We start from the raw sequence: 25,979 nt of genomic DNA, 5'->3' as shown, positions 1-25,979 counted from the left end.
TCCAAAAAAAAAACATAATTAACCGTTAATAAACCGTTGTGTATTCGATCCTGTGTGCAACATAGATCATACATATCCTAATAATGCAAGGTCATCCAAAGTAAACGTGTTCACAAATAAAATAATATTATCAAGCATAAATTTTAATAGTTTCAAATGCATTGTAAACTTACACCCAATACCTAAGTGAAGCTCTGATTTTGATCGAAGCCAAGTTTCTATTTCAATCTAGGTCAGACTGGTCTAATAGAAATAGAGAACAAGACTAGAGGAACAAGACTGAACCGTTTCATTTAATACTCCTCGGGTATAAAACATCAACATTTAGGAGATATTTATTAACAAACATCCACAAACCTTGCAACTGTCGAACACAGAGTAAGTTGCATCAAGACCAGTGAAACTAAAGTTTCCTGTCCGTTGGGAGTGCAATCGACCCAAATACGTAGTTAATTATACGATGCGGGATAAATAGGGTGGCAATACGTCCCGTACATACGGGACTGTCGTGGTATACAACTATATCGTCCCGTTTTTTGACGTGCCCCGTATTTTGCAAGGGTCGTTACCTAATAAGATAATTCGCCGAAATTAACCGACCCTTCCAGGCTCCGTAGCAAGACTAGTACAGATAGAGAAATAGTAGAGAAAATTTTCTCGCCACGATTACAGCCACTCTCACAGCTTTGCCCACTCTTTGGGTAAAAATCGAGTAACCAAAGATTTAGTTTGAGCAAACGCACGGCACGATTTAACTTGATCATAGATTACGTCCACCATGTTCCCAGTTAATTCCCAACATGTCCGGCGCAAACACAACGTTAGAAATATTGAGCTTTTTAATCGCCATATCTAAATTTAAACAAACTGGCACTAAAAATTGACTTTTGCAATAATAGTGATAGATAGCATATCATAATCGTTTCGGCTTTGGCCGAGGGTTGTAACTGTTGCTGGTTCTAACTGGCCTGGGAAAAGAGAGAATTATCACGAATTAGTTAATGAAATTTATGGCAACCCTAAGGATAGGCTGACTATTTCTAGGAATTGCGCTCCCGCAGTTTCTGGAACTCCAGCATTGGCGGGTGTTTATGTCGTGGATTAAATTGCACTAGATTTAATTTACGTATAGATCGCTTGTATTAAAATTAAATTGAAATCGATAGGTACTAAGATTTATTTCTATGACTTTAGAGGTTATTTTAGGTACGTAGCGTTGAATCCCAGACATCATTACTACCGCCGGCTGTTTCTTCTTCACTTGGGCATTTTTTGTTATTTAGGTTGTCAGATCATCATCACATACGTCCTGCAAAGCCTGTGCTGTTTAAGTTTGCGCCTTCTGCCAGGATGCGGCTTATCCATACATATGTTCCTAACGAATTTTTGCTTTGAACATTTGACCTCATATTAATGAGCCAATTTGCAAATCTATACACACGGCCGTAAACGCCAGTGCGTGACAAAACAATGAATAGTAAACTATGGTAAGTCATGACGTCCTAGTTTACGTAAAGAGGGTCACCATTCAACACTGCAGTACCTTCACGATAATTTTCGCTAATATAGCGCAAATAGAAAGCCGTTACGGCAACAATGTAATTTGTTAACTTAAAAAAAAAGAATGGGCCTGATTTGAAGGCTTTAGAGAGCGTTAAAAATGGAATATTAATTTATATTTTTAATAAAAATATTAATATAAATATTGGACAAATCGAATAAGCTTTGTAGCCAATTGTTATTTGTGGATTATTGTTAATCCACACTAAACTCGATAAAGTTATTAAGAGCCAATTCAAAGCTTAAGCCCTAATACGAGTTGTTTACAAAAAAAACTGAGATTAATACAATTCTGTTTAGACCTTTTGTGTACGGAACCCTAAAAACAGACATGTAATATTCAGTTACCCCAATGCAATAACAGTTGCTCAAGGCGATCGAGAAGCTAGACATATTAACATCGAATACATTGATATTTTTCATAGAAACATATGAAAATTGAACCTAATCCGGCGCAAATAAACCTCAAATGTTAGACAAAAATGCGTACATAAGTTTTACTAATGTCCCTATATGGCACATATATATTTATGTATGTAGCAAAACCATATGATAAATTCTTAAAGTAAAAAAATGTTTAAGTAATAATATAATATTATTTTTGGTGATAATATTTTAAACGCGAAACTCCTCAACGATTTTACTGCACGGAAATAATTTTAATCGCGCGTTGAATGCAACAATATCTCTATAACGACAATAAAAACTCGTGCAAGTGAATTTTTTTTTCCTAAATAGGCACGCCATTTTGCTCCCGATCAACCGCGGCGGACCTAGCACAAGTTTCGCCGCTCGCTATTGAAACGAGATATATATATATATATGATCAAAACTTTTCAATTCCGTCCGCGGCTCAAGAGAGCGGCAAATTTACCGGCGCATCGTGCTCGATTCCACCCACCCAGTTTAAGTTTCAACAGATGCAGTTTGAAATTTTGCTATTTCTTGATTGACGTCTTCAATATTTTTTTTACGCTGATACACTATAATGTATATTTATCCCTTACGGGGTGGGCAGAGCCAGGAATTGCGAACGTTGCCTCGTTTAGCTGTAAAGCGGGATTTTCTGTTGGTCGTTTTAGTAAGAAAGCTCTAGCCTTTTATAAACCAATTAATTTTCTAAGAATTTAAGAGAAGAAAGAGATTATACGATTAACTACTTTCCCAGCCAATAAACGAGCTACAAAACAGTACAATCAATTCATTTTAAACACTCGCGAAACAAGTTTTCCAACGAAAAGCGCGTAAACATATTTGCCTTCAAATATTGTTTTTTAGTCGTTCAAATCAATATCGAGGGATTTCCCACCAAGCATTTGAACGTGCAATGTCAAGGTTACTTAGAAAGCCCTTCGATCGCAAATTCCCCCATCGCTGCCAGACAAACTGGAACTAAGCCCCAAAACCCGTCCCAGTTGATTGAGGCACGTGCTGCCATATACTAGTTGATGCTGAAGTAAATAATGAAATTATCAAGTCTCCGTTTATTTTGGGCATGCCCGTGACATTGGATAAAATTAAATCTGCTGTATTTACGATAATTTTCTAGATATTTTGTAATGTGGAACGGTAATAATAAATAAGGACCAATTCGGACGCATTGGGTTAACCCCAAAGTAGCTCAACGGATATATCGTGAGTATGTAATCGTGAGTTAGGTCCAACGATAAAAAATTATGTAAATGGCAATAATGCTTACTAAACAGAAAAAAGTGTGTGCACAAAACAGAAACAAGACAAAAGCAAGTGTTCTAGAATGATACAAATAAGTTGACCCGGCAACAAAACGCGGTCTAATCTTTAGGCCTGAGGTTACTTTCAAATCGTTTCAACAGGTATTGACGCTTGTCGAGCCATAACAAGCTTGTTCCTCTGTAGTAAAAGACTATTCTAATGAAAATTTAATTCGATTGAGTGTGCACACTCAAGAGTAAGAGCGGCAAAATAAAATGTCGCTTTTTCTATTACTAAATTAATTTCCCGACTCAGTGCCGTGATATCAGAACCTAAAGCTGTATTTACATTGGAGACGGCGTGGGAAGTGTTTACTGTTTATATAATGTTACTCGGTCGAAAGAGTTTGAAATAGCGCACACATCGCCTTTGCAAAGTTTGCAGACTCACTTTGGTGACGGATTGGATGTATATTCCTTGATGTATATATACGTATATATAGCCTGTCATTCTTAAAAAAATAGTCATAATTTAAGCTAAAGTATGTTTTGTCTCTTTATGTCAATTTCATATATTATAGAGTGCGATAGTGATAAAACATACTTTAGCTTAAAATATTGTTCTTTTATATGAATAATGGGGTTGATTAAAATTAAGTTTATATGAATAATGGGGTTGATTAAAATTAAGTTTATATGAATAATGGGGTTCATTAAAATTAAGTTTAAATGAATAATGGGGATGATTAAAATTAAGTTTATATGAATAATGGGGTTGATTAAAATTAAGTTTATTTAATAGAAGCGTGAATACATACACTAAAGTAATAATATACACAAGATTAAAGAATTAAGAAGTGAACTTGCTGAAAACAAGATTTTGGCTACTGTTTGATTTCTATTACAGTTTCTTATTCGTAATTCTGTTGTTCGATCTATATTATTTCATAAATTTTATCAACTATAGCAGATCGATTAGTAATTACTATCATCACATTATTAAGTAACATCACAAAGTGTAACCACCCAACATCCTAGGTGCAATTAGATAGTATAGTTATTGCTGGTAAATGTCGATGTAATCTTTTAAAGCCGCGCCGCGTGAATTGTATCCGCGGCTTAGTTAGGACGTCGCCGGGTCAATTATTACATTTGCGATTCCTGCAGCGGTAAAAGCTTTGTTTGTGGCTTTGCGAATGCGTTGAAACACGGTGGGATATACACGACAGGTAGCTGCATGTAGCATACCATTTCTAAACCACGTAAATCGCTGAACCTATTTCATTGTGTAAATGGACCGAATTTGTTTTTTTTTTTTGACAATCAATAAACCCAAATATCGACATTTAAGAAAAAATAAGTGTATTTTAATTGAACAGAATTGAGTTAATTAAAGAATAACAAAAACATTGGCAGGTAAATGTAACATTTTGAGGCTTTTAACATATTTTTTTGTTTAAGTTTGGAAGTTAACCAATCTCATAAAGATCTTTTTCCATACAGATAAAATCTTAGATAGAACCTATATTGGGTGATTATTTCGCTTGTGTTACAATTAAACATGGGTGTGTAATTGGTTTCTCGTCAATAAATGAGCAAAAAGGCAGTGGTCCTTTTTTAATTATATATATAATATAATTAAATTAGATGACCACGTAAATCGCTCGTAAATCGCACGTAAATCAAAATTTGAATTTGAATTTGAGATGACCCAGATCAAAGAGCGTCAACAACTGCATTTTAAACTGGGCCGCTCTACACACGTAATTAAACCAATATGCCCGTCCTATGTGGAATATACGAATTGAATTATAAAGTGCATTAAAAGCGAAAAGCCACGCGTGCATTACGGTCCTAAAAATACACATGTCGGTTTTAATTTACGCGATGGTCGCATCAATTAAGGCTTTTACGATTTTCCATAAAATACATTTTAAAGGGAATCGAGTGACCGTGCGATGTGGGGGGGAAAAGGAGGGAGGGCCTCCGACTATTTATAACTGAAGAATGAATCGAATGACAAATAAATACATTTTTAATTAAACATCAAACTATAACAGAAAAATTGGGCAGCAATTTCTGCAACATGCCGAATATTGAATGATGGAGAGTAATTTCACATACTCGTGAAGATTGCTTGAATTCAATAAGCTTTTCAAAGCAGCCACTATCTACTGCAGCATTCGAAGCCTGAAGGTCGGATGGCCAATTAGTGCTGGAAGCGTCCAATTACAAGTTTCAGATGGACAAAAGACTCTTGGACAAAAGTAGGGTATCATCGAAATTAACGCCGGTTTGGACTAAAATTCAAAGTTGAGAGAGAGGACTTGCTAATTCAAAGTATCAAGATAGTCAAGTCCTTGACAATTGCGTAAATCATCATGTTTATATTTTTTAACATAGTTGTCAATTCTCCTCTCATTAGGACGATGCGCAGACTTCATTATATAGTAGAGTCCACATCTGTGCCAATATTTTCATCTACAATTACAAATTTAAACATTTGTGGCATAAACAAGTAGCTAATAAGAAAATAACAAATAGGGCAGCAAACGTCAACCAGAAGTTCTAGCGACTTCATGAACTGGCCTGAAGTGTAACATGTCAATAAGTAACTTGAGCCACGAGTTCGACGTAGCTGATACCACACGGCGTTTCCTCGGCGAATTACACAAGAGACGTAACATGACGGGGCACGACATCGCTAAATTCTGAAGCTGTGTTGCACCCTAATATTTAGAATTAATTAATAAAATCGAGATGACGTGAGCCAGGCAATAAAACCATAGGAGAAATCTTCTTAAGTTTTTTCAAACTAAAACATCATACTTATGAATTCGGTTAACGGTCGGTCTAAAACGACTAACGTATATTTCACATCCGATAATAAGGACGATCAGATAATAAAGAATTTTACCCCGGGGCGGCGTTCCACAAAATATTTGAATAATTTTGGAAATTTTCACGACACCGACGTCGAAACTATTCTCTGTATTTCGAAGCGCCAAAATGTCATCTACCTAACAAGACTAAAACTTCGCATTCATCAATCGGTGCGAAATTGCAATTCCACGAACGCGAGTATTAGTTTCGTTTCGCAAAAAGCTCAGTGCCATTGAAAGCTTTGTCGTAAAAAATCAGAGGGGATTTCAGAAATAAAAGTTACCCGTATTTTCACTTGCATTCGCATCAAGCTTTGCGATGAGAATTTTTTTTTACCGCACACTCAGCAATCAAATCTGTTCTCGTTTTTTGGACGATTGTGAGTGCATAGCACTTGCGAATCAAATGGTACTCCAATACGTAGTATTAAATTGTTTCTCGCGTTTCTGTATCAACGCAAGATAATTGTTTGCGCTAATATTCTTGTTACCATAATTTGTTGACGAAAGAGAATGTTATATATCCTGACGGATTACTGGACTGTGCTTTGGTCTCTCCCCCTCACTCTCTGCTTATTAGAGGAGCTAATTAGAGAGGGACATCTACCCCTAGGCTTTATATTTCAAGAGCATAGTGAAGAATATAGTCATCACATGTGTAACAAGATTTACAAAAGTCACAAGTGAGATAGCTGAACTTAGATGACACCAAGTTGACTGGCATATGTTGTTGTTTAAGTGTTTTGTGTAAAATTAAATTACTATATGAACTTTGCATAAATAAAATGAAAGTACAATTAAAATCTTAAGTAAACTATATACTCTTAACCTACTGCCGTTTGTCTATAAGATATCCCTACGTGGTATAAGTCAGCCGTTGTACAAATTTGTATGAATTTCAATTTACCTATTACTTATTTTCTTTATAATAATTTTAATACAAACAAACATATAAACTAATATTTAAACAGTATGTATACGATATATGCTGTCCTGGTACAGCAGTATATTCAAATATAAGTAACTATAATTTGATTAAACATTCAAATAACAAAACACAATAAATAAACGAAACATTAATTGATTTTAATGAGGTGATTTTTATTTTAGTTCTCATTAAAATAGAAATGCTTTTATTTTACTCTGAAATATAAATTATATGTGTAATGTTTGTGACATTAATTTACATAGCCAAATATTTGATTGACCTGCATGCCAGTAGATGGCAGTAGACAGGATTTATTCCAGTCTGATACTACTAAGTTTTGATCCCAGTGGGATCACGATTATTTTATTTATTTTTTTATTCCCGTCGGATACCACTTGCATAATATACCAGTGGGATCAACTTTTTTTAATTTATTATATATTCCATTCTGATCCTACTAGTGGTTTAAACATATTTTTAGTACAGCCAGTAACATAATTTCTACTATCATAATGATACTAATTTAAAAAAAGTAATAATAGCCATACATGCAGCTTTTTTACCTGCGAACGTAGTAGGCGCGCTTGTCCATCCAATCAGAGACAAGTATAACTAATATTTCCAGGAATTGTTTCATACTTAGAGCTAGTTGACCTTGAGAAAGGGGTTATCTTTATTCTAATTGCCAGTCGTCATTTTGCTTTCCAATGTGAAATTATGTGCATCTCATTGTACGTGACGTGTTGAAGTGAATTACTAGACAGTAAGTACGCATCTTGTAATATTAAACGATTGCTATAGATTTATTAAATTCTATTTTCATTTACAAAGTTTTATTGTTATAGAACAGTTAAGGCATGGCAGAGAATAGTTATATTTCGTTTATAGAAAAGATTAACGTTTATTTCAACACATCAATTTTATTATCATCATTATCCTAGAACTTTATGTTTTTAATTGATGTATAATAATGAAAATGTTATTCGTTTTAGGAAATGTCAGAAGGTAATAGCAAGCCCTCTACCTCTAATAACTCTGGTGGTGAGTTCACAATTATACAGAGGAACGGTGGTGCAGTTTTGTTGCGGGCTGGTTACCAATATACTAAGAAAATAACATTCAAAAGTGGATGTATTACGTGGAGATGCGTGAATTGGCGCAAAAAGTGCCCGGCATATATAAATATAAAGGTATGAGCTACTTTATATCCACATAAAATAACGAACTGACTTGCTTTAATTTTTTGGCTCATTCATTGATTCATTTTGACGACCTGAGTAGCGTAGTGGTCACCATGGCGGGTTTGCTATGCACGGGTCCCGGGTTCGATCCCCGGCCGGGCAGAAAATGAAATGATGAATTTTACTATCTGTGATGGGTCTGGGTGTTACTATGTATAATGTGTATATGTCGCAGTCATCTGGTTGAATCTGCTTTTTGATTAAATGACTAGCTCCTTTATTGAATGACGATATTCAATTGAATCACTAGGCTAAACGTTGATAGAACAAGCGTCACTCAACGTCCAACTAGTTAGCTGATTGTAACATAGCTCTTTGAACAGGGCGGACGTAAAATCAGTCAGGTGATTCAAATTTAGTTCATTTTTTTCCCACTGCAGCGCTAGTAGTCACCAAAACAAATGTGGCGTCAAACAGCTTGCACAGAAAGCACTGTATTGAAATTCTTTTCGATTAAATTAGCGTTAAAGTGCCTTATTTGTGATATCATAAATAAGGTGTGCCATATTATCCTGCAACATATCATGTCCTCATTTTTGTTATGTAAAGTAAGGTTACCTTTTTAATTTTACGAAATTAGCGAACTTATGTTCACCCTAATCAAATATTACAAAGTCGTACAGATTCTATTTAACGAGATATTTTATAATTAACTTATTTTTATTTAAAGTAAGGTTAACTTTTAAGTTGCGAACTCATGGTCATCCTAACCAAACATTACAAAATGGGCTATATCCCATTCAACGACTTCGCTAAATGACGTTCAGTCAAGACGTTAAACGTTACACGACTTGACGAATTGTCCTTTAGTCATTCAATTGAATATCGTCATTCAATATAGGAGCTAGTCATTCAATCAAATAGTAGATTCAACCAGATGACTGCGACATATATACAACAAAAAAAACTATTATAAATAGTAGGAATATCCGTTAATCTAGCACGCATAACATAAGCATTTAGTTGCTTAGCTTGGGGCTAGATGGCGCTGTGTGGATTAGTCTAACAGTATTATTATTATTCATTAAAGTGTGTAATCTAACTTGAAGTTTTTTTTTTCATCAGGAAAACAACATTATAAAAGAAAAAAGTCACCAATGTAAGCCGGACGAAATAAAAAATGTAGTAGATCAAAAATTACATGAATGCCGAGAAAAGGTTCTATCTTCGAATTTTTCACCAATACCCAATATTTACAACAACTTTATGTCAGAATTCGAAAATGCAGGCTTGGATCTCTTAAAAAAGCTTCCGTCATTCGGAAACATTAAATCTTCTTTATATAATGCCAGAAATAAGAAAGCCGGAGTGACAAAAATACAATGCAATTTGCCTGAAGAAGTTATAGTTCCTTTGCAGTTCAAGGAATTTGTTCTTGCCGACTACTATAATGAATCTTCCGAAACTCGAATTATAGTTTTTGCTGATAGCGAAGTCCTGGAACAAATTAAACATATCAAGATTTATTTTAGTGACGGAACTTTTGAGTGCTGCCCAAAACCATTTGTACAACTTTATTCTATACACGGCGATCTCGGAAGCAATGAAGAGCACACAAGAATAGTGCCTTTAATGTACGTGTTGCTGAATAGAAAAACTGAAGAAATTTACACAACACTTTTTCAAGTATTAAAGGAACATATTCCAGATTGGGAACCGTTGATATATGTGACAGATTATGAACAAGCGGCTATGAATGCCATATCAAAAGTTTTCCCTTCAGTCGAAGTAAAAGGATGTTACTTTCATTTTTCACACAACGTGTGGAAGAAGGCTAAAGCGCTAAATTTAACTAAAGAAAAGAGACTCCGAAAACATGTAGCGCTCTCAGCTCTCCTGCCGCTGCTACCTCGAGAATTCATCTCAGACGGGTGGTGCTATTTAATGGAAGACAGTCCTGAATCTAATGAAATTCAACAATTCAACGATTATATGGTGACACAATGGCTGGAAGACGAAAATTTTGTCAACATTTGGTGTGTTCATAATCAACGTCACCGCACAACCAATGCTGTAGAATCTTGGCATAAAAAACTAAACAGTACTCTGCCAAAGAAACCCAATTTATTTCAACTCTTAAAAGTTTTAAAAGATGATGCCAGTCTTCAAAAGGTTAACATTAAAAAGCATAATTTTGAGCTGCCGAACCCGAAGCGAAGACTAACCAAAGTGATTGCTAACGACAACTGGTTTAAACACGTAACTAATGAACTTTTGTCAGGTAAAATCACAGTTGGTCACTGCCTGGAAAAGTTAAGATTATGATTTCTTTTTATTTTATTTCCTTATTTTGTAAATTTTTATATACAGATTATATGAATGACTTATCTATATTTTTAGTTAAGATAACAAGTTGATTTGAAGCTAGTCGTTGTAATTAATATTTGATAGTTTTAATTTAAATGTAAAGTGTTTTCTGTGATGATTTATTTTTCTATGATATCTGTGATAATTGTTGTAAATAAATGAATGTTGATTTTTAACGAATGACTTTTTTCCTGACTGTACATACCCCTTTTTTAACTTTGCAAGAATGTAGTAGGATCCGTTGGGACGTACAAACTGCAAGTGGGATCAGACGAGAAATTGTTAATAATACTCACGGTAGGAGGATCACAAATAGTGGTATCCGACTGGAATAAAGCGTAGACAGTGGTCAAAAGTCAGCAACAAACAATTAGCAACAAACTCGAAAAAAAAACAATTAACTTCGAACAATTAACATAGAGCTTTTAAAACAACGGCCGACACTTGAATTTTACTTCGCCCGCAAGTTTAATAGGAAAATTTCAAGCCCAATTGCTTGAATCATACTGGAACAAACTTGAAACTTTCCATTAGTTTTACTTGTCTTCACCAACTAAAATTGTGTTCTGAAATTGCAGAAAATGGTACAACTTTAGGTTAATCGTTATTTCAGTCAGTATGTACTCATTCAATTAAAGTTTTTTTATTCTCATTCAAAGAACAGCTGAGCGATTTTTATTCTTTAAATCGGATAAAAGGTGTTTTATTCATGCGACTCTAAACGTGTAAGGGATAAAGACGTGATACTGTATCAAATAAATGTTATAATTTGTCTACCTTTCCTTCTATTTAAGACCTTAGCACAACTGCCATGATAGGTAACAATTAAATTATTTTGTTACCCGTCGATCGTCGATCGCAAAGGTGTTAATTCAGAACAAATAATCGAATTGACATCTCTAAGGGCCTACTGGCGAGGATAAATAGCAAAAAAAAAAACAATACAAACTTGCCAAGGCTGCTAATAAAACATATCAGTTATTTCTAAGCTGTGACATAACGCCACTTATAACACATGTCACCGTGAGTTATTGTCGAGTAAGATACACCAACAATAATTTGAAGCGACTGTATTGTGATGTAAAATAATGTCTCGAGCTATGAATGCATTGTCGAACATACACTGTCTAGCATTGTAAATAATACATATTTTCTATAAATGGACGAAGCATTTAGGCATACAGGTTTAAAAAGAAACGTGTAAGTCTATCTTTCCATCATACGTCGAGCGTGATCATGTAACCCTGGGTTCACATTTGTTCCACGTTGCAGTGTGAAAATCGGTGTACCGTATCGAGTATTCGTATCATAAAGATACCAGACCTCTATGTCTAGTTCGGGGATGACCTCCCGGAAGGAAGATGGACTTGCAACCCTTTATTGTACTTTTTTTACTATGTACCTAATGTATTAACATACTTTGTCGATTAAGGCAAATAATTTACGATATTATTATTATAAAATAAAAAAAATGTGAACGCCCATTTTTAACCAGTCAGTCTCCGTATCATACTAAAAATCACGTCTCCAATTGAATCATAACCAAATCATTTATTCAGAATTTTGGCCATCACAGGCACTTTTTCACGTCATATTCTAAATAAAATTATATTTACCAAAGCTACAAACTTTTCGGAACGACCATTGCTCAGAAGAAATACCGAAAGAAAATGGAAGTACACACGTAAGGTACTTGCATCGTTGCAAAGATTGCAGACAATATTTACCATGTGGTCAAATGGTATACTGAAACATATTATTATGATTGCAATCGAGTGCTGATGAAAAAAAAAATATTTTACAAAAATGTGATATTGTACATAACAGTTTATCTTGCCTGCAATCTTTGCGAGCAATTTCTTGAAAATTTATACCAGATAGGCACGATCCTAAAACAATTGAAGAAAGATAAAGACGACAAAAAAATTGTAAGAGGTAGAAGAACGGAAGGAGAAATTCATACTCCTTAATTTGTGGGCGTCGTGATTTGTAATAAATCAAGTAAGAAATTAATTAGAGCGTAGAGTTAAATTGGTATATTGATAATTGATTAATTCATATTTTTAACATGATTTACGTGTTCATTGGTTCTATATATACAAGTATTGATTTCATAACAAATAATTCATATTTTCATGTCCAATATACTAAATATTAATCTAAGCAAAGGTTTAAACGATTGGCATGCAAATTTTAACGAATATTGACATGATTTCGGTAAACAGATGATGCGTATGAGCCCTAATTTAAATTAATTGAATAATTATTGAAAATGGCCGACGAAAGCTCTTTCGTTTTAAAGTTAATTTAATATTCATTCGGAAAATTACAAATATTATAATGAATAAATAAATATTTAAATTGCATATTGGATATTGCATACATTGTTTTTGCACCGATAAGTTTTATTTTAAATTAAACAATGTTGGATTGGAATGATTAAATCAAATAATTATAAATAAGCCATAATGTTCTTTTCGTTCACCTCGCTGACTTCATTCATTGACTACTTCATTCGTTCACTACCTTCAGACTACTTTCAAATATATTGATGTGTCTTCCAGGCAATTTAACGGGAAATAATAATATTTCCATGAATTCTATAGTTACATTTCCATCTCTAACCAACTGGTATCTATGTTTTTATACATAAAAAAAACAAATTTCAACTTAATAGCTAACTTTGTTTGTCATATTCTCATATCAAAGCATCTCATGTGACATAAAAAGCGGAGGCAACAGCCGTCTCGTGTTATTATGCACAATATGCACTACGCTACAGAACAGTCAAGTAACATGCAGTTATTCCCACATTTACTCAACGTGACGTCCTTGATTGGTGCACAAAAGGGTGTACCTTTTGCCTCATTTAATATTTTATGCTAACTCGATCTCCCAACGGAAACCTTCATTTGAAAATCATCTATTAAAGCATTTTAGTATTTGGTAAATTTTCTAGATTCATAACATTTTTATTTGGCACTTTCTTAACTCGGCATACTTTTTTTGTTTACGGATGGACATTATTAAAATCAAATTACTCGTTACCGGAAAGACATAAAAAAAGAAAATATTATAGTTATTTGCTGAAAATAAATATTTGTCCAATCGTTCGTAAGGTAGTAATTACAAAACGTTCACGAGAGATATTGTAAATATTAACATTTGTTCAGTTTCAATTTCGAAGAGAGTAAAATGGTGCGATAAAATTGTTTTTATAATTAATATAAGCAATCAAACCGAAAAACTCAGCTAAATGACGGAGAAATTAAAAATTGGCAAATGCTTTAAAAATTAAGATGTAAGATCAACCTTTCAAAAAAGTTTAGTCCACTTTCAACCATCAACAAACCCCTAATTAGTGGCTTGTGTTAAACAAAACCCGAAATATGTTTCGAGGTTGTTATACCCAATACAGTTCGTAAGGAGATCTAATTTCAATTTCATACATGCACAAAGATCTTGATTTTCATATTACTTGCGTCTTGACATAATTGGGAAAAAAATTTGCATGTTAATGTCTCCACGCATATTTGTAATGATCTTCCAAAAATCATTCGAAGAGGATAAAAAGAAGTGGGAAAGCGGTCCTTGGATTCCAATGATTTATGGATCTGTAAGTAACCGGTGAAGCGTTCAGATGAGAGCGACAGAATTCCAAGATGTTTTCCAATAAATGCTTCCAATTTCCAATTGTCTTCGTTGCACAGCAGCTATCGTACCCAGATTCATTAAACTTCTAGGAAAACTTCTTAGAAAAATCGAGCCTTCTAGGCTCCACCTATTAAAGAATAGTAGGTAAAATTTTCAATATTTCAAGTCGCTTCGAAGATAGTTCAAACTGTAAAGCGGAGTTAAGGCCTAGTTATAGATATAGAATCTACAAATAAATATCTGATTATATATCTTAAGAGTCTCGTTAACAGCGTTTGAAGATCGGAGACTATTAGGCTCGCGTTAGAGACAGCATCTTAGCGATATCCGTTTCTATTAGTTCTTTAAGAGTCAATATTACTTGGCTGTCGATATTTTCTTGCGAACTAAGGACCGTGAAGTATCGTCAAAGAGTCGTATTTATTGATAAATTGGATTGATACAGCGATTTTCAATTTTAAAATATACAACAAATACTGGTTTGTTTTTACTACTTATAGATTTTCTATAGGTTAGATTTCTGTAGGTAGATAAACATTGAGTGCGCGATCTGATATTTTAATATTGTTTCTTTTATTGTCAGTTGTGGCTCTATCGTTCGTCAAAAGTTGATTTTGTCAAGGTCGAGAATAGAACAGACTCTTTCACTACGTCAACTCAGATACATTTTTCTCAATGTCAAAAACAATATTTTTTATGGAACTTAAGGCAGTGTTGTCAGAATGACGTCACAATTTCAAGAGTTAAAGCCTACACTATCATGAGATCTACGCAATAATTAATAATCTGATTCATAAAATTGATCAATCAAAGTGACACTAAATTACCGAGTTTTACTAAATATATCACGAAATATATCACATAAAAATAAAATATTTATTTTTTATGTGCTAATTCTATACTCGTACCATTAATTAAACCACGTTTTAGTACAGATACTAGTAAAGTATAGTATAGTATAGATTGCAATTGCAATTTATATGCACCCTGTGTAAAACAATTGACCAATCAGGTCAAAGGAGAAACAGTGTACGTTTGTATTGTAACCTATCAATAGCTGTATATAATATAAAGGCATATAGCAATTAAATTAAAATATCAACGCCATCGCTAATTAATTAGTGCTGTAGTGCATCAACGGATCTCTCTCTAATGTCCTATCTGATGGTACCTATCTGATTGCATCATTATCGAGTGTAATTAGCGTAAAAATGAACTGAAATATGAATGTATTAATATCAATATTACCCATACTAATATTATAAATGCTAGTCTATCTGTCTGTACGCTTTCACAGCAAAACCGCTGGACCGATATTGATTAAATTTAATATGCATGTAATTGAGATGAACGCATGGCATGTGAGAGCCAAATCTTAAATCTCAATTACAACTTTATGGAAAAATCTTATTTTTAGCAATCAACTAAATAAAGAAACAATCATTGCTGTGGCATACAAAAATCGGTCACTTGAGATGAATCGATCCCTTCTATTGGTTATAATGGTTATACAGCTTGGCATATATGATCAACTTGTAATGCAGATATTGTGAATTGTTCTCTATGGTACCCGGGAAAACGGAAAAGAGTGACAATTTGTGGTATTGTGACGCGACGACAACCACACCGCAATTTGATTGGTTGGCTGCGCCCATTACCAAAAGATTCGATAATTAAAACTGAATTGCAAGCCCGCACCATAGACTGTCAACACGCAGAATCAATACTCCCTAATTCGGCTAGGAATCACAAGAGCTAAGAGATGCACTGTATAGGATTAATCCAATAAACGGTAATCACTAAATTCAATAAACCAATGATCCACGTAGGCCGGTTTTGGGCCGAAGCCGATTAATAGGCAAAACTTTCGCCCGAAGCCCAAAAGTCGAAAATCACACTCATGTTGCTCTAATAGTCGTATTCTTCATGGCTGAGGGTCGTGGTCAATTACGTGGAATGAAACACAACTAATTTCTTGGCTAGTGGTTTGTCATTTCAAACACATGATGATAAATTGCAGTTTTCTTTGTGATGGTTTTCTTCACCGGAAGCAAATGGTGGTCGATGACCGTACACAGATGATATACAAATCATGTGGCACGAGTGCGATTTAAACCTGGGACTTTTCGGTTTACATGCGCCGTCATAACCGTCTTAAGTAATTTATTACTATTTTTTTTTATCTTTTAGGCCCGATTTTGGCTGAAGCCAAATATTTGGCCGATTGAGACGCCTAACTTAGACAACTCTAACACTCAATTCTCGGAATGCATCTCATGGTTAAGCTTGTATTAAGCTAGATAACGTGCTATCTGAACATATATGGAAACGGATTTTGGGCTCAGTGGCTGAAGACCCACCCGCGATTGAGGATATATGATAAAATTCCAATCTGATATATAGATGATATACACACGTATTTCTATTGAGACCATATTGAGCCACGATGTTGGCAATGTTAGCAGGATTGCCACCCTGTTCGGCTGAAAAACTAAATAAAGCTTGCAAATAAGCCGTCCAATGTAATTTACATGGTGATTTCACAGCTAAATCTTCCACTAACATCACTAAAAATTTTCTTATTGTGTATTTCACGCACGAACTAAACATAATGTACCTTCAATTTTCTTTCGAGGATAAAATAACATCTTGGGTTCTAAATGTATACGAAAAATGCTACATGTGATGGATTCACGTGATAACATTGTCACGTTACATGAAGGGTGGAGGCCTAATGCGAACGGAGAGTCAAAATTACGAATATTTAAAGCGCCCAACAGATTTATGGCGCGAAACAAATCGAGTCGAGTGTAGGAATAGTGGAGCAAAAGATGCGAGGGAATTTCACGAGCGTTTTGAACGCCGCCGTTAGCTGTCATTAGTGTTTCAACAAATAATCAACTTAATTATCCTATTTTATAAATAAGTAAAGTACTGGTGCAATGTTAATTTTATAAAGGTTTATAATTTTTTTTAAAAAGATTATTTATTCATAAATAATGTGCGATACTAAAGAAACGCTACACGCCCCGTTCAAGCAGTCCATTCTAAAGGTCTTGTTTACACGGGCGAGCAAAATAGTTGGAAAAGATCGCCGGTGTATCATTGCCGCACATGAAGTGCGGAAGCGATATTAGTCCATAATTAAGACAAAGCCAATGAATCGAAAGGTCCCAGGTTCAAATACTACCTGTACCACATGAGTTTGTATACAGATCTGACTCATGTAGTTTTCACAAGTCACGGGTGAATTTCACGAGCATTTGAACGCAGCGTGTAGCGTTTTATTAGTGTCCGACATATTTTTTTGAATATAGAATATATTTTTTTAATTAAACATAAAATTAACATTGTACCGGTACTTTAATTTGTAAAATAAGATAATTTTATTGATTACTGTGTATGGTACAATTTAATAAACACTAATGACAGCCCGCGGCGGTGTTCAAAACGCTCGTGAAATTCACCCTCACTTGCTTCCGGTGAAGGTAAATATCGAGAGGAAACCTGCACACTGATTAAATATTTAGTTGACTTGTGAGTATTTGACTAGCTTGCACACTAGTAAACTAAATAGTGGCTTGCATTTCCGCAGGCAAATGAGACGGTTACCGCGGAAATGAACGCTCATAGGTATGTGGATAAGCAAATAAATGCTTCATTCGAATACTATTTAGCTGGCCAGTTGATCCCAAACCATGGTATAGGCTAGTACTTGGATTAGGTACCTCCTTTTCTTTCATGTAATTTAATGCACCACGTTCACCTGGTTCCGCCCTAGAATAAGTCCACTTCATATCCTCCTATTACGTCGATGACACCTGTAAATGCAAACTGCAAAACGCAAAATAAGAGGGGTGTTTCATATACAATGTATAAATAGATTTCGAATAATACTGTCTCGGCGGCAAGTCCAATTTCATAAAACGTTCACGAACACACACATAGACCTATCCAGTTCCACAATACACTAATACACATGTATTAACACGAATACAACACAACCCATTAAACTGTATTACTTTTAGCACAAAAGTGTGAAGATGTGAATCATGTCTAAGATCAAACGAAATTTAAATAAACACTTTGCACCAAATTTCTCAATCTCGCTTACAGTGAGCCCCGACCCAGTCGTGTAGCCTTCTGAAGGTCATACACGTTTAGATACAAAATAAAGAAACTGAAGAAGAAAACAACATTATATCCATCTATACGGCAGGCCAGCGCCCCAGCAGTGGGCACATAAAAATTACAAATTATGAAGATAGAAATAGGATTTTGATATCTTTCAGCCACTGCAAGCCTGATACATTTTACTAAATGTCAACAAGATCATATTTATTATGTAACTTTACTAAAGCGATGTCGGTATGGTGTCACTAATTCGTAGTTTAAAAAATCGTACATAAATACAAATACACTTCAGAGAGTAAAGCAAGGATTTAAGAGCAAAGTAATTAATAAAATCGATCGATTAAAGTCGCGTAAATAAAATGATCGCGTTTTTTTTTTTAAATTATTTTACATTTTACGGTGTGAAATGTGAAAACTAGCTGAAACCTCAGTCCGCTTAATAAATAATTTTAAAATTTCGAAGATTCGGCTTTGATTTTGCGACCGGCCGTTAACACTCTTTGAGCAAAGCTATAGAGCTTTTAAAGCTTTCTGTTTATATCTTTAGGTCGCTTCGCTATGGAGATGTACTGTTCTAGGACGAGTTCCACTCGCGGTGTTATTTTCCTTGTTGTCGAGTGGAAATGACTATAGTCATATGTTATATAAGTTTTGACCAGTATGCTACGCTTATAGCTGTTTTTATATTGAATCAAAATATTTCTTTTAATCTATCGTTGGCCCTGTTAGGGCCGGACGTACCTCGAAAATAGAGTTCGTCGAGCAGTCCATTACTATAGAAGTTGCCCGGGGGGAATTTTGAGATAAAATTTAGCCTATAGCAGTCTTGGAAAATGTACCTTTCTAATGGTGAAATAATTTTTGAAATCGGTTCGGTAGTTTCGGAGATTACCCGCCTCAAACATACAAACGCTTACCTCTTTATAATAATAGTATAGATTTCGGACTATTTACACTTTTGTACATTATGTATTTTATGCCGTCAGCCTTGTACGGATTATATTTTTGGACAAACGCGTCCTGCGGCGTCGCTTGACTAATTTTGCGACCCGGCCCTTGTTTGCTCAAATGGGATCGATATAAGGAAGTTAGCCAGGGCCTTGCCCGGCGATGATTAGTACGGAGCAATTAGTAAACTTATATACGTAAATATAATGAACATGTACAATAATGTCATATACGTTATGCCAAAAGTACTAAAATCGGAGTAACCTTTAACAACATATTCAAGTCTAATGCATATCGCCCGAATAATATAGGATGGAGAGGACATCAATAAATGCGGAAATCGAATGGTGTGTCAATTATTGCCTTTCCCCAATATGGTATTTTTGGAAGTGCATCAAAACTATTCTTTGAAACGCAACAATTTAATACCTCGATTTGCTTTTGAATAATGTTGACTGGTGCTCTACACGGAACCGTTAGGTGCGTTTCTAAACGGTGCCACTCGAATAGGTGCGCTAAATGTCTCGGCTCAACATCAAGTCAACACGCAAAAAGTAACTTTAAGATTTATTTAGTGTATATATTTGGATATTTTAACACTAGAATATTCGTATGTACATTCCCGATGTTATATATAGTGACTGGCCTCGAAATGTGCGTACAAGGTACAGCACAATACACAAATGTCTTTGCTATCATTATCCTTTATCCCGCTACGGGTTATATTCGACAAAGAGATCAAAGAAATGTTGGTGAGTAGAGATGTTTATATTGGAACCTGCCCCATTTAACCCCACCTAATTTTGCGGTAAAATAAAGTGACTTTGATATACGTACTCTGAGTATTATAAAAAACTCGCTTGTTATTGTGATCGATGGGACTAAGTTTCGACTCCATCTGAGAATTCCGGTTGTCACCTGGAGAGTATTCCAGTATATTTATCACGTCTGTTCAAAGAACCGACTGACAAGTAACGCAGCATAGGGAATTCAGGGTTAAATTTAAGGTATATAAATCAGTAACTTTAACAAATATGTCACACCAAGAATTTCAAATAAATAGGCGTGATAATGTTTCCCGCAAACAAAACAGAGACTGTAGAATGACATGGAATTCAACTGTGACATTATTTTTATGAGAAACTAGGAAAATTATAATATCTCAGATTCTGTACATAAATTCAACGGTCAAAGATTAGAAAAATAAGGGTACTGAATGGGCATACGAAATTAAAAATAAAACACGGCTTCAGGATACCACAGCCGCGAATGAAAACAGAAACAGTCTTAGATGAAAAGGAAACAGAAAGAGACAAAAGACCGTCTTCCCGAAGCAACATGTGTAATCTAATGACATAGGTACTATCTTTATAGTACCTATATAATTACTGATTAACGCACGCCTGATTAACACTAATGTGTCTCAATAATAACGTTTAGCTACCTGTTTTCTAGCGCTTATCTTTTGTAATACACTGTAAATAATAGATAATTTACATCGCAAAATTGATAAACTATCGAAAAATCTATGATATTAGCACATAAAAATATAAACAATATAATAAAAAACCCTCTGTTGAACGTAAAGCAAAACATACTGTTGCAAACTTGTAAATTATGTGCAAAAGGCGCCGCTATGCACATGTTTTTATACTACTGATACTGGAAGTATTATGTAATCTGTGCTACTAAGAAAACTTGCGGCTCATGAAAAGTGGTCACCGCAGCCTAATGGACGCCTGCAACACTAAGGGTATCGCACGCGCATTTTAAAAGCATGGGTCTGGTATTTTCGTTTTAAGGAATATGCACGTTATATTTCTTACAAAGAATAGAAAGATTTTTCAATAGAATAAGACATTTTAGTCAAAATTTTATTTATTCCTTGAAACCTAAAAGATATTTATTGGTGTTCTAAACGGAACCGATAGGTGCGATCCTAATGGACGTCATTCAAACTGGGAATCTGAATGGCATAACTCGTTAATCGATTACACCGGCTTCTCGAATGGGGATAGCTTCTCATTTAGATACTTACTGTATAAATTGCACAATTGGCAGAGACTATTTGGATTTGGATAGTATTTGCAAAAGCAATTGTAAGTACATACAGATTGGGGTCAATAAAAATCAGAAGAAGAAGCCAGAAGAAGTTTTTTCCCGACAATAGATATGAAAAATAAATAAATAAATAATTATCCCAGGTTCGAATCCTACTCGTGCCACATGAGTTTGTATACAAATCTGACTCATGTATAGTAGTTTTCATCGACCACCACTTGCTTCCGATAAAGAAAACCATCGTGAGGAAACCTGCACACTGATTTTTATTAACTTGTGTGTGAAATGGAGAAGGCAATGGCAAACCACTCCATTAATAATGCCAAGAAAGTTGTTGTGTGTGTTTCATTCCACGTAATGACCACGACCCTCAGCCATGAGGAACACGACTATAAAGAAGATAATAACAACACGTCATAAATGACGTTCCACAGATAAACGTTATGGTCGATTTTTAGTTACGCATATTTTTAGTCGATTAGAAGCCATTCGTAGAAGAGCTTATTCCTATAGCGTCGAGTTAAGAAACTAAGGATTGTGTATGTCTGTAAAATAACTAAAATTACTCACATTCATGTTTAATATACCCGTGGAAACTGTAAACGTTATACGATTTGGTTAATTAAAACCTATCATCTATCGCAACCCTTTGAATTAAGCTAGTCTAAACTCGCTAACTGGTACTACAGTTTCATTACAAATCAAAGGTTAACTATTGTTTGCAGTCGACGTGCAATTTCAACTGTTCTGTAGTTCGTTTGTATAGCATTGTGTAGGGTTCAGGCGATGACAGCTTGGCAATAACAGAGGTTTGGGATTTTGGCGACTGTACCTACGAGGGGTGCTTGATTTAGTATATATAAATAACTTTTAGTTCATAATTTCGCGACATTATATCATTTGAAAATTGAACGGTTTCGAGTTGATCGATTGTAAACAAACTAAAAATCAAAACGTCATACTTATGCCGCCGTAGACGTCGTACGAAAACAGCAGATAGGTGACAACAGTATTTTCAAAGAACTACGTCAAACGGTAGCCGATCGTAAAATCCAATCTGGATAGTCGACGCTAAGAATGCAACTGGAAAGAAAACTAGATCGTGCATGAGGTTAAAACAAATTCAGGTGCTGCAGCGAAACTCCTTGATGAACCCAAAAAATGTTTAAATATCTAAAAAAGAGAGAGAGAGAGAAGTTGAGAAGTTAAGAATTCATTCCAGTCTGAAAACACAGACTTCGGCTTCGACACAGACCTATGCGTAGGCTAGACAGACATGGAGTTGGAAAGGGGAGTCCAGACGTGACATCACTTTTATTTGCATTCATATACCACAGATTATTCAGAGTAATTTGAATATTATAACCATTTGGATACAATAAAGACTAAAGGGATATTCACCAGCTACAATAATATTATAACAAAAAGGTATGAATATTAATATTTTGAAAATATGTTTATTGAGGATCTACTAATAAAATTTTGATGAGATGAGTGGAAATGAAATTATATGATTCTAGAGGAAGGTTTAGGTGTATAACTTATCATATTTACGAGCGAATGCGGGACGGGTTGCTAGTTACATTATATACTTTGAAAATGTTAGAAAAAAATATATACTACAACTAAAAGATAAAAGGAAAATACATTAAAACTCCTTAAAACAAACTATTTAAAAAAAGGATAAGAATTATTTAATTATGTACATATCTTTAGAAAAAAACATTACTAAAGGTTTTTATAAAAACGTCATTTAGGACACAAGCTTTTGTTTTTCATGCAATGTAAATTATTTGTCGCTCCGAAATTTTAGCTCAACCATCTAAAGAAAACTACTTCAAATTAATTTTTAAAGTTCCACCCGAACTTTAGTTACCTATGATGGATGCTATTACCATTGAGTCCCGTGTAAGAAATAGTATTACTTTACAGGCGTATTCATGCGGCAAGTACACGAGAGGTCGTAAGTATAGGGCACGTCCACGTACAAGAACACAAGCGTATCTCAACCAATGTGCATACATTGAATTCTGCATTTAACGCCCTCGCAGCCACCTGTCGGTGCACTGCAATCAGAGTATTGGATTGCTAACACTCAAGTCTAATCACTACCAATATACTCAGAAACGAAGGTTTTAATTAAATTCTATTCACTTAATGCATTTTGCTTATTACTATACACACAAGATGCCACGCTAGGGGAATTGTGTAATTAGAGAAATTCTATACTTACTGTAAATTGTTATACGATTAGTGGCTGCGACATTTAAATGTGGATAAAACATTTTCTTTTTATTTATAGGATTCATTGGAAAACATTGGAGTATCATAACATGTGTTTTTGTATATGAACCGCCTGTAATCATGCTAAATTCAACTTTATATGTGTAAAAAAAACTATTGATAAAAACAGAAGCAAGTATAAAACCAGATATATTATAGTGTATTGTGTAATAACTGTGTGTGTGTGTGTAGACTAAGAATACATTTAACTAAGACAAATATTAATAATAATAAATATAACATTACCGCCTGAGACGTTCTCTAAGGTAAATGCATTAAACTTCCATAATTTTGACTGGTCGAGGATGCACTGCAAAGGAAGGAAAATAGTCATTATTACAATCCAGTAGAACTCCAAATTGAATATACATAATAATCATAATATGGAAACACGCATAGCAATATAAAGTCGCTCAGATGAAGGAAAGAGTTGAAAACAATGAAATTGCACAGCGCAGTCAATGACCTTTACCCGCATCTGGCAAAATACAACAGTCCGGATAAAACAAAGAATATATTTATACAGGGTGTTATAAAAACCAGCCAAGCGGCAAATTTGAATGACGAATTATATTCAAAGTAATATATAGGAGCTCGATTCTCACAAAATCTTTTAGCATCATCCAAGATCGAACAGTCTCTGATTTCTCAGAAAATCACAATCGAAAACATTCACTCGAATGCATCGATTGATCAAACTTATCCGATTACGAATATGGAAATAATAAAAAAATCTTCGCAAAACATTTGAGAAATTCACACAAAAGAAAATCTCTATATTGTGTGAGAATCAGCCCAAGATGGCTTTTTAAATACCAGCCAATTTTTTACGGCACTTTTGTATGGAAAATAGAGCAAATATAATTTCAATAAATTTACTCTCCATTGGCTTTATCAAATAAAATTACAGAAATCGAAATTTGTCGAGAATTTATATTTATTCTTTTTTTAGCATCATGTAAAATTTGGCTGATGTTTAAAAAGTCATTCTGTATAACAAAACGTAAAAAACACAAAGTGACCGGGTAATGATGAGGGTAATATGTTCGTATTTCATTATATTTTTCGGTAATTTGGCTGGTGTTAAAACACCTTGTACATGCATGTTGTGTTTACCAGATTCTTGGCCGATTGTCAACGTCTACAACATAGGACAGGAATCTTAAAACCTCGCGATGACTCCGTATGAATCGTATGGCAATGCATACAAGAAAAACGAGGTACTTCCTCATATAAATCCACTATGTCGCAGACCGAGACTATGAAGCGGCTATTTTTAGACGTTGTTATGTTTTGATAGCGAACCGTGTTTATTTGTGTGAATGATACACCAGTGCGTTCCTATTGGCTTTCGGGCGTAAACACATAAACATAATTTTATTAACTTATTATTTGAATTATTAATACATCGCTGCGCAGTGAAACTTTGATTTGGCGGCGTGAAGTCATGATTTGTGAATCCTAACCCACACCACATTTTGTAGTATAGAAATAAGATTAATATTTTTATTCGCAGTGCGCGTCCTCGCTTGCCGCTCGGAACGCATAGCGTTATCCGACAATATGTCACAAGAATATATCTACAAATAGTACGTGAGGATGCTCCATGAATACAAACAAATGGCATTTAAATTTGTGGCGTAGCGAGAAACAATACGCTGCAATGTTGTGAAGGACTGTCACAATGACCATGGCGGGAGTCCACGCGTGACGTCTTGCTGCCAACCTATTGAACACTAGATCTAATCGAAAACACTGCGTCTATATTATTTGTACCTACCTGTCAATTTCGTAGTGAATAGATCTCTGAAACGAAACGCAGCTCCGATCTAAACATTGATGTATTCTGTACAAACGCGCCATCCGAACCGCGCGTTCAAATCAAAGTTTACTCAATCCCGCGGCTTCCAGCTAGCGATAGTAAATATTGGCTATTGTATGAATCCGTCCCGTTTTATGCTGGCCATACACTATCAGCAAACGCGCCATACCTTGCAGTTTCGACGTACATTGCTGGTTTAAAAAAAAAACAAAACGCAAATACAAACTACGCATGTACGTTGAATTGCGTCGGCATCTGCGAGTCCGCCGATAGTGTAGTACCAGGCATAAACCGCGACACTTACCTGCACCTGGCCGACGTGTAAGTCGTCCAGCAGTGCAAATTCATTCACTAAGGAACGAGTGAGCAGCCGCTTTTTCCGCCGCTTGTGTATTGTTAAGAAGCGACCTGTGCAGATTTTCCTCTGTGTGTCTGGGTTCTCTGCTATCAGGTCGTCTGTATGCCGCGGCTGTATGTCTGGATCTG

General features: G+C 34.9%; 3 protein-coding genes across 4 annotated transcripts in view; 2 read left to right on the top strand and 1 right to left on the bottom strand.

The window, feature by feature from the left end:
• Positions 1 to 25,979, top strand: part of LOC128683053 (DNA-binding protein D-ETS-3) — a 271,734-nt gene that overhangs the window by 30,263 nt on the left and 215,492 nt on the right. The window lies entirely within an intron of this gene.
• LOC128683331 (uncharacterized) overlaps positions 1 to 25,979 on the bottom strand; it is a 109,842-nt gene that overhangs the window by 56,383 nt on the left and 27,480 nt on the right. For both annotated transcript variants that reach the window (XM_053768839.2, XM_053768838.1), the window contains exons 3-4: positions 25,798 to 25,976; positions 23,918 to 23,981 (exon numbers count right to left, since the gene is read on the bottom strand). In XM_053768839.2, coding sequence (XP_053624814.1) covers positions 23,918 to 23,981; positions 25,798 to 25,976 — 243 coding nt within the window. The remainder of the gene's footprint in view (positions 1 to 23,917; positions 23,982 to 25,797; positions 25,977 to 25,979) is intronic.
• Positions 7,358 to 10,940, top strand: LOC128683333 (uncharacterized). Its single transcript, XM_053768841.2, has 2 exons — positions 7,358 to 8,233; positions 9,350 to 10,940. Exons 1-2 carry the CDS (start codon positions 8,039 to 8,041, stop codon positions 10,547 to 10,549), a joined length of 1,395 nt encoding a protein of 464 aa, XP_053624816.1. The 5' UTR covers positions 7,358 to 8,038; the 3' UTR covers positions 10,550 to 10,940.

Source organism: Plodia interpunctella, chromosome Z (genome assembly GCF_027563975.2).
Source record: "Plodia interpunctella isolate USDA-ARS_2022_Savannah chromosome Z, ilPloInte3.2, whole genome shotgun sequence".
Lineage (NCBI taxonomy): Eukaryota > Metazoa > Arthropoda > Insecta > Lepidoptera > Pyralidae > Plodia > Plodia interpunctella.
Note: the sequence above shows the minus strand (reverse complement) of the source record. Positions and strands in the feature narration are given on the sequence as shown.